The sequence below is a fragment of the Salvelinus namaycush genome, chromosome 7, assembly GCF_016432855.1.
Source record: "Salvelinus namaycush isolate Seneca chromosome 7, SaNama_1.0, whole genome shotgun sequence".
Lineage (NCBI taxonomy): Eukaryota > Metazoa > Chordata > Actinopteri > Salmoniformes > Salmonidae > Salvelinus > Salvelinus namaycush.
Genome location: NC_052313.1, coordinates 15,680,520 through 15,691,200, shown reverse-complemented (window position 1 = coordinate 15,691,200; position 10,681 = coordinate 15,680,520). Strand labels below are relative to the sequence as shown.

At 40.6% G+C, this 10,681-nt stretch overlaps 1 protein-coding gene across 1 annotated transcript; it reads left to right on the top strand.

The window, feature by feature from the left end:
• Positions 1 to 221: 221 nt before the first annotated feature.
• On the top strand, positions 222 to 10,558 carry LOC120051017 (serine/threonine-protein kinase RIO3-like). The gene is made up of 13 exons (XM_038997595.1): positions 222 to 507; positions 1,488 to 1,606; positions 1,865 to 2,007; positions 2,474 to 2,581; positions 2,781 to 2,890; positions 5,349 to 5,492; positions 7,142 to 7,269; positions 7,627 to 7,809; positions 8,520 to 8,679; positions 8,846 to 8,926; positions 9,055 to 9,144; positions 9,432 to 9,539; positions 9,847 to 10,558. The coding sequence occupies exons 1-13, from the start codon at positions 472 to 474 to the stop codon at positions 9,952 to 9,954; spliced, it is 1,518 nt and encodes a 505-aa protein (XP_038853523.1). The 5' UTR covers positions 222 to 471; the 3' UTR covers positions 9,955 to 10,558.
• Positions 10,559 to 10,681: the final 123 nt, after the last annotated feature.

The window sequence follows — 10,681 nt, the reverse complement described above, 5'->3', positions numbered from 1 at the left end:
ACTGAGTAGGATGTTAGGGTTTGGAGGGGTTTTGGGGGATGGGGAGGGTCTATTAGAAGGTAGTAGGGCTATTTTTTAAATTTTTTATACGAGGTACTGTGTCACGTAGGAGGATTTTGAAATGTTGTAAACCGTGATTGACCGCACACTCCAGCACAGTGGGTGGCGGCATTCACCTTTAACGTTGTTTTGCGGACCGCCATTATGTCATGGAAGAAGACGAAGAAGATGACGTAATTTCCTTATTCAGGAAAAAGAACGTCAGTCAGAGAATTTGCGCTGTAGCTCTTGAAGACTTGTTATTTTGTGACATTAACGTTTAAATCCTGTAGTAATTTGACTTAAGCTAATACATCTACATTAAAGTTTTTAATTCAGAAAGCTAACGAAAGAGACTATCGTCGTAGCCAACGGTTTTCTACCTGTCCTTGCGCAAACATTATTAACCATCAAGCCCAACATCTGACTGTCATGGATCAAATAGCGATCACTGCAGAAGTACCAAAGGTGAGTTGGTTAGCTAAGATTAGGTAGTCAGTCCGACATTCTGGACATGTAAAATGGCCCTGGTCGTGGCAAAAACCGAGCCTTTAAATAGTTTGTCTGGGGGAGGACATATAACATGATCTAGTTTTAAATACAGCTATAAGTGAATTGATCTAACTAACACTGGCTAGTTAGTTAATTCATACGTTTATCAACCAATACCAGCTAAGTTTGATACTAGCTAACAGGCTGACATGCTTCAAACGTTGGCTAGTTAGATAAGTCAGGGCATGTCCCTGGCTGCCTTTTTTATACAGTATGGCGACAGGTAACGTTATAGCAAAGATTTAACTAAACCAAGATAGACCACAGCTTGTCGTTTCTACTGGGAACAAATGAGTCATATTGGTCAGAAAAAGCAAGGAGATTGTCCTATCGGTGGTTATAGCACAGATGGAACAATGAGAGAGATAATTCGCCGGATATATAATTGTGAAGCATCCGCTTGGCGTTTCCACTACCTACCAAATATGGGTAGTGAGAGGAAGCCCAGTGACCGGCAGTGGGAGAAGATAGAACGAGATGGATTTTGGCCGACATTCTGCAAATTTTCTCAACGATTAAACATTTTCTCAATACAGTTCAGTTCCCAAAATTTAAATATGTTACGAACATAGTGCATTAATTTGTAGACTTTACCTTTTGCCAAAGTCTCCCAAAAATTGCGTTGTTTAGGAAAGGCGAAAATTAGTTATTGCACACGCGCACTCACAGAGCAGGCGTTCCTTTTAACGGAAAAATGCAAATGTTTGTTCCGTTTGAAACGTTTGGTTTAGTTATAAAAAATATTGGGTTATAATTAGTTTCACTAGCTTAATAACTAGCTAATTGGTTACTGCTTTATTCAAGCACGTGGTACATAGATGTGTTAGCAAAGGGAAAAATCATGTTGTATTGTGTTGCCATTACCTAACTAATAATGTGATTGAATGGTCCTTCAGAGTCCATGGGGTGCCACCACAACCAAGGTGGTGTGTCCCTGCTCCTTCACTGATGTCATGAGCGAGCAGCTGGCCAAGCAACTGGATGATGAAAGTCATTCTTTCCCTGATTTCTCAAAGTAAGTCCTGTCAATATCACCAGTCTGTTATCGATTCTCATGAACTTGTAAGGACTTTTTCAAATGACATTTTCACCCTCTAGTCTAGCTGGTGTACACTTCTGTGTTAATTGTTAGTGTCAATGTAAAGAAAGAAAAGTTACACACTATATATGCTCCTAACAATTGAATGTGCCAACCTAATATCCTAATTGTAAGTCAAACCACTCGGACATTGGGTTATTTTTGTATGTCCGATATCCTATGTCTCTGTTTTAGTGTCAGCGCTGCTCTGGATGCCGGTGAGGAGCGAGAGACAGACAATGATCTGATGCTGGCTCAGATGCTGCAGATGCAGTTTGACAAGGAGTTTGACACCCAGCTACGCACAGAAGAAAAGAAGTTCAATGGGGATAGTAAACGTAAGCCTATGGACAAGTCCTGTATTAAAACCATACAAGGGTTGTCGCTATACCAGTATCTCGATACTCTGAGCTATTGTGGCAATGAAACAAAACATGAAGTGGATTTAATTTATTGGGTAAAACACTTCTAATCTTAGAAATAAAGAGCATTATGTTGTCACATTTGTTTATTTTGCAAGCTATAGCATCCACAATTTACATGAAGTAGGTTTTTATAGGACCATAGTTTTTATTTTTTGCCATGGAAAATCTGGTATCGTAGTATCGTGATACTTGTATCGTGACAACCCCACGAAGGGTTGTGTTCATTCTGCATCAAATGGAAGACATTTTCAGTAGCAAAATGTTTACAAATATTTTCTGTTTGGTACTCTTAATAAACACGACCAAGTTTCTGGAGTGTAAAAAGGAATCAAGTGGTAATATGAAGAATTTGAGATATGATTGGTATATACTGTTGCAGTATCCATCTCCTTTGAGAACTATCGCATGGTGCACCCTTACGAGGCCAGCGGCAGCTCTGAGGATGAAGTTGATTGGCAAGATAGTTGTGACGACCCCTACAAAGCTGGTAAAGTCTATCACTTTGTAATTTTACACCTATACTAGTATTGTAGCTAGGTCCTATACATCTACTGTATACATGTAACAGGACAACGTCTTGCTGCATAGAATATTGGTGGCTGTTGGTCTTTTCATGATATTGGTGATTGGTTATGTTAAAGTAATAGTTAAACTTTCAATATTAACTTTTGTTCAATGTATTCCAGACAAGCCCACGACAACTCCGAGGAGAGGCTTTACTGGGAAAGGCAAGAACATCACTACTAAGCACGATGAGGTTGTGTGTGGCAGGAAGAATACTGCACGCATGGACAATGTAAGAGTTATAACAAGATAACCTTTTGGCTTGGTACTGTCCAATGTAGGGGAAGCTACTCTGAAAATATAGTTTACCAGCTACTAGTTAACTTAAATCTAGTTAACTTAATTATCGTATGTAAATCTGAAATGTCATTGACTACAAATTGCAAAAACATATCACTTTGGAGCATATGTTAATAGAATGTGTAATTTAGCCTGCTAAACACAAAAACTGTTTCAAGTGAGAATTAGGTGAGTCTGATGCTGAAAAATAAATGCTATTATTGCCAACACCTTACAAAAGTAATTAACTACTGAAAATGCTACCTAGATTTGAATTTAGTTAAACTACCACCAAGATACTACAAAATGTAGTTAAATTACTAGTTGAACTACATGTAGTTCACTACTCCCCAACACTGAGACATGGGTATTTAACATCATTAATACACCTCTGCTGTTTTCAACCAAGATCTCAGCGATCACTGCCTCATTGCCTGCATCCGTAATGGGTCAGCGGTCAAACGACCTCCACTCATCACTGTCAAACGCTCCCTGAAACACTTCAGCGAGCAGGCCTTTCTAATCGACCTGGCCGGGATATTCTGGAAGGATATTTATCTCATCCCGTCAGTAGAGGATGCCTGGTTATTTTTTTTAAATGCCTTCCTCACCATCTTAAATAAGCATGCCCAATTCAAGAAATTTAGAACCAGGAACAGATATAGCCCTTGACCTGACTGCCCTCCAGACCTGACTGCCCTTAACCAACACAAAAACATCCTATGGCGTTCTGCATTAGCATCGAAACAGCCCCCGTGATATGCAACTTTTCAGGGAAGCTAGAAACCAATATACACAGGCAGTTAGAAAAGCCAAGGCTAGCTTTTTCAAGCAGAAATTTGCTTCCTGCAACACAAACTCAAAAAAGTTCTGGGACACTGTAAAGTCCATGGAGAATAAGAACACCTCCTCCCAGCTGCCCACTGCACTGAGGTTAGGAAACACTGTCGCCACCGATAAATCCACTATAATTGAGAATTTCAATAAGCATTTTTCTATGGCTGGCCATGCTTTCCACCTGGCTACCCCTACCCCGGTCAACAGCACTGCACCCCCCACAGCAACTCGCCCAAGCCTTCCTCATTTCTCCTTCTCCCAAATCCAGTCAGCTGATGTTCTGAAAGAGATGCAAAATCTGGACCCCTACAAATCAGCCGGGCTAGACAATCTGGACCCTTTCTTTCTAAAATGATCTGCCGAAATTGTTGCAACCCCTATTACTAGCCTGTTCAACCTCTCTTTCGTGTCGTCTGAGATTCCCAAAGATTGGAAAGCAGCTGCGGTCATCCCCCTTTTCAAAGGGGGGGAGACTCTTGACCCAAACTGTTACAGACCTATATTTATCCTACCCTGCCTTTCTAAGGTCTTCGAAAGCCAAGTCAACAAACAGATTACCGACCATTTCGAATCCCACCGTACCTTCTCCGCTATGCAATCTGGTTTCAGAGCTGGTCATGGGTGCACCTCAGCCACACTCAAGGTCCTAAACAATTTCTTAACCGCCATCGATAAGAAACAATACAAAATTGCCTCCAATACCCTACTCAATAAATTGGATGCAGTCTACAGTGCCATCTGTTTTGTCACCAAAGCCCCATATACTACCCACCACTGCAACCTGTACGCTCTCGTTGGCTGGCCCTCACTTCATACTCGTCGCCAAACCCACTGGCTCCAGGTCATCTACAAGACCCTGCTAGGTAAAGTCCCCCCTTAGCTCGCTGGTCACCATAGCAGCACCCACCTGTAGCACGTGCTACAGCTGGTATATCTCTGGTCACCCCCAAAACCAATTCTTCCTTTGGCCACCTCTCCGTCCAGTTCTCTGCTGCCAATGACTGGAACGAACTACAAAAATCTCTGAAACTGGAAACATTTATCTCCCTCACTACCTTTAAGCACCAGCTGTCAGAGCAGCTCACAGATTACTGCACCTGTACGTAGCCCATCTATAATTTAGCCCAAACAACTATCTCTCCCCCTACTGTATTTATTTATTTTGCTCCTTTGCACCCCATTATTTCTATCTCTACTTTGCACATTCTTCCACTGCAAATCTACCATTCCAGTGTTTTACTTGCTATTTTGTATTTACTTTGCCACCATGGCCTTTTTTTTTGCCTTTACCTCCCTTATCTCACCTCATTTGCTCACATTGTATATAGACTTATTTTTCTACTGTATTACTGACTGTATGTTTGTTTTACTCCATGTATAACTCAGTGTTGTTGTATGTGTCGAACTGCTTTGCTTTATTTTGGCCAGGTCGCAATTGTAAATGAGAACTTGTTCTCAACTTGCCTACCTGGTTAAATAAAGGTGAAACATTTTTTTTTTGCATACACACTGAGGTGAACATATTCTGAATTGTCAGCCATTTTGAAATCACCCTCTCTGTCTTGTCTTCCCAGTTTGCCCCAGAGATCAATGTGGGAGATGGACTTGGCATGGACCTGAAGCTCTCCAACCAGGTGTACAACTCCCTCAAGCAACACTGCTACTCCGAGCAGCGTCGCAGTGCACGGCTGCATGAGAAGAAGGAGCACTCCACTGCTGTGAGTTTATACAAATAGTAGTGCTGAGTGATTTACAGAAACGTCAGTTTATTTACGTTTTTTAAACAACAAATTGACTGATGTAGGTTAAATTACTAGAATTTGATTACGTTTGTGTTTTTTCTGAGTTCAATGTGCACGTTGCACAGTTTCTCTAGAGATAACTGACTTTTTTAGTTTTTTTATTTATTATTGTATATATATTTTTTTACCTTTATTTAACTAGGCAATTCAGTTAAGAACAAATTCTTATTTACAATGATGGCCTAGGAACAGTGGGTTAACTGCCTTGTTCAGGGGCAGAACGACACATTTTTACCTTGTCAGCTCGGGGATTCGATCTAGCAACCTTTCGGTTACTGGCCCAACACTCTAAGCACTAGGCTACCTGTCGCCCATAAGGCTTTAATGGGGAGTTGTATTTTCCAACTGGCCAATATTCTACATAGATTAGTGCATAAAATGTGGTAATTAACTACAAAGACCATAATCCATTGCTCATCTACTTGTCCGCTCTGTTTCTTTCATGCCTGCTACGGACGAGTCAGAATGTGCAATCGTGAGGGGATATAGAGAGCAGCTGTTGCTTCGCGAGGTATCTCTACCTAAAAATACATGAGTGATTGATAGTTGGTCTTCAGCAGTCCATAAAAGTATGCCTTATTTACTTTGAAGAACTACAAAATAGTGATTTTGTCAGACAGCATAGACAGCAGCTCTATAAAGATGAGATGATGACTTGGAATAAAATAATAGTCAAGAAAAACAAATTTAATATACACTACTTTCATAAAATATTTAAGTATTTTTGGGGGGTATCTGTACTTTACTATTTATATTTTTGACTTATTTTACTTCGTTACATTCCTATAGAAAATAATGTACTTTTTACTCCATACATTTTCCCTGACACCCAAAAGTACTCATTACATTTTGAATGCTAAGCAGGACAGGAAAATGGTCCAATTCACACACTTATCAAGAGAACATCCCCGGTCATCCCTACTGCCGCTGATCTGGCGGACTCACTAAACACAAATTATGTCTGAGTGTTGGTGTTCACCTGGCTATCCGTAAATAAATAAATTCTGCCGTCTGGTTTGCTTAATATTACGAAATTGAAATTATTTATACTTTTACGTTTGATACTTAAGTAGATTTAAAACCAAATACTTTTAGACTTTTACTCAAGTAGTATTTTATTGTGTGACTTTTACTTTTATTTGAGACATTTTCTATTAAGGTATGTTTACTTTTACTCAAGTATGACAATTGGGTACTTTTTTCCACCACTGTAAATGAGTGATAAGCAGTCATGGGCTGTCACTACCATCATGGCACTTTTATGAATTGTTTTATTCTGTGTTACTGCATTCAAGCAAAATAATTTAAACCGTAATTAAAAACGTGATTATGAAAAAATAATCAAACAAAACCGACCTCAAAAAGGACTAATCGCTCAGCACTAACAAGTAGCAAAATTCACCACTATAGAAGTCTTTGAATTTCAAAATAACACTGTGCTAAGACTTATACAATCAGATCTGTATTATTTTAATAGACTTTCATGCTTTCCTAATTCTCTCCTCCTGATCCTCATGATTTTTAGTTTTTTTCCCCTTCGTTTTTTCTCCCCTTGTCTCTCTAAGGAACAAGCAGTGGACCCAAGGACCCGTCTGCTCATGTACAAAATGGTGAACGCAGGCATTCTGGAGAACATCAACGGCTGCATCAGCACTGGAAAGGAGTCTGTGGTGTTCCACGCAAATGGGGGAAGGTGAGGATGTCATCGTGACAAGTTGTCGCAAGAACCCACACCTTGAATTGGCTGACCCAAGGTTGATTGACCCTAAAGGTGTTGTTACCTGCGTGAAGATGAGTCAGATCTGAATAGAAATTTACCCAACTGTGGTTGCCTAAGGTTATGGCATGACATTTACATTGTGATGACAATCATTGACATAGATTCTATAGCAGTAGCCTTATTTGCCATTTGTCATTAGCCATAGTTGTATTAAAATAAATATTAAACTGTGTTACATGTTTTGGTACAGAGCTACTTCCTTAAATGTCTGTTAATTAAGTTTGTTTCTAACTGTTTCAATACTGTTGCGTGTGTGTTTTTCTCTCCTAGCATGGAGAAGAATGCTGTCCCAGATGAGTGTGTGCTCAAGGTCTTCAAGACCACACTCAATGAGTTCAAGAACCGTGACAAGTACATCAAGGATGACTACCGCTTCATAGACCGCTTCAGCAAGCTGAACCCCCGCACGATCATCCGCCTGTGGGCTGAGAAGGAGATGCACAACCTGGCTCGGTGGGTGGTGGCGATGTCACCTACACTGAGTGTACAAAACATTATGAACACCTTCTCTTTCCATGAGACTGACCAGGTGAAAGCTATGATTCCTTATTGATGTCACTTGTTAAATCCACTTCAACCAGTGTAGATGAAGGGGGGAGACAGGTTAAAGAATGATTTTTAAACCTTGAGACAATTGAGACATGGATTGTGAATGTGTGCCATTCAGAGGGTGAATGGGCAAGACAAAATATTTAAGTGCCTTTCAACCGGGTATGGTAGTAGGTGCCAGGCGCACCGGTTTGTGTCAAGAACTGCAACGCTGTTGGATTTTTTATCAAGAAAGTTCCACCACCCAAAGGACATCCAGCCAACTTGACACAACTGGCATTGGAGTCAACATGGGCCAGCATCCCTGTGGAAAGCTTTCGGTACCTTGTAGAGTCTGATGAATTAAGGATGTTCTGAGGGCAAAGTGGTGGGGGTGCACAACTCAATATTAGGAAGGTGTCCTTAATGTTTTGTACACTCTGTATATGGACCAACACCAATTCACCTGCTTTTTATCTAAACTCAATTCAAATAACTTTCATGTAGTTTTTTTAATATCAAATTATTCACAGTAAATTGCCAATCACCACCTATAGCCATAAAAAAAAACAATATTCCAATGCTCCAACTGTGTATGGCTCATGGTCTCTCTTTTCCCCCCTACACTCCATCAGTATGAAGAAAGCTGGCATCCCATGCCCCGAGGTGGTGGTTCTGAAGAAGCACATCCTTGTGATGTCGTTCATCGGCAAGGACCATGTGCCGGCTCCCAAACTGAAGGAGGCCATGTTGGGCTCTGGGGACATGAAGAGGGCCTATTACCAAGTGGTTCATGTAAGTGCAGCTTTACCACTATGCACTTTAACATAGACGTGGTTCTATTGGTATATAGTTGCATACGTTTTACTAATATGCCTGGTTGTAAATGCTAGTTCCATAGTGAGTTACCCGGATCATTATTCTGGATTACTTTGACCCTTGGATGTCTCTGTCCTTGCAGATGATGCAACAGTTGTATCAGGAGTGTAACCTCGTCCACGCTGACCTGAGTGAATACAACATGCTGTGGCATGAGGGCAAGGTACGCTATTCATCCTTTTCGTCTTAAACTTTTTTTTTTATCCAGGTGGGTCAATCTACTTATTTTTACACTGGAAATTCAGGCATGAGATTGTACCTTGAGTGATGTAATAATCTTGTCTTTTGAAGGTTTGGCTGATTGACGTGAGTCAGTCCATCGAGCCCAATCACCCTCACAGCCATGAGTTCCTGTTCAGGGACTGCAGGAATGTGGCTACAGTAAGTTAGCTCACAGTTATCCAAGTACTGTAGGTTTAAATTGGCTGTTATTATGTACAGCTCACAGTAAATACTGACTAAAGTCCTGATTTGCTGTCACAACAATTGACGATCCATTTGAATGGATAATATATTTAGCTGCCACTCCTCAAAACATGCAATGAATGTTGGTGGAAAATGAGCGAAAGTGGAAACCAATATGTAAACTATTCTTAGACCAGCTTTGTATCAGTGACAAGCTGTTGGTTTTAATACCAATATATTGTTTTTTTATTTCTTCAACGCAGTTCTTCCAGAAGGGCGGTGTGTCTGAGGCCATGAACATGTACGAGCTCTTCAACGTCGTGTCTGGGCTGCAGCTCAGTGGTGACAGCGAGGCAGAGTTCCTTGCCCAGGTCAGAAAACATTGAGGCCCATATGAGGCATTTATTTCTCTGGTGAAGATGTATGTAGTTGCATTGAATTTACAGAAATGCATTTTTCAGGCAGTTTTAAAGTGGGCTCACATGTTATCTAGTCCCACACAGCATCAAAATCTATCATGTACTAAAGTGCCTTTTTGCGGTAGGGATGTTTATACTGGAATTTGACCCTAATCCATCAAATGAAATTGTATAAGGCGCCACAAATGCATTCGTCACAGTGCTTACCAGAAACCTAGGATTAAAATAGTAATTTTCATACAAAGTTGTCGTTTTCTAGATCGAGGCACTGGAGAAGATGAATGAGGACCACGTGCAGAGAAGGGGCAAGAAAATGTACACCTTCAGCGACGGAGGACCTCCCCTATTACACGACGAGGATGATTAACAATGAGATATTAGACACCATGAATAGCTGCATGGAACCTGTTTGGGTGATTGTTTGAGAGAATGGGTCGAGTAAACCCCCCATGGTCTCAGAGTGAGGTATGCAAGAGGTCGAAAGGTCGCTGCATCCCAAGATGGTGTCATTGGCTTCAGTGGGCTAAAAAGGCTCCCAACCACCTCCATGAAATGTCAACATCTCATTCCATTACTACGGCTGTAGATGGAATGGATGGGGACGTCTGAGGGGGTACATGAGACAATGCCTCTACATGCACACACAATAATTGCTTTTTAAATGAGAGAGTATTAGTAACCAGCATTCATGACATTATGAACAAGTTATCTTCTCAAGTAAACTGAGCTCGAATGAAAAGAGTTTTGCATTATGTTCTGAATAAAACAAATTGTCATCCAACATTTTGATGAAGAGCCATAAGTATCAGTGAATATTTTAATCATGAAAAGGTGCTGTCGTGACTGAAGACAGAATGAGTTGTTTGTAATTGTCTCCAAGATGCATTGAGGTCCGTTCTTACAATGGAGCTGTCATGTTTGTGTACTCTCAGTAATTTCAATATTATGGTGGAAATAAATGGTAAAAATAAGTTATGCATTGTCATTCATTTTGCTTCGCTCTGGACAAATGGAGCAGAAGCTGCTGGAAGACACCAAACCATACCTACACTAGCAAATATAAAACAAAAGATGTATAACAAGCAACCTTTGTG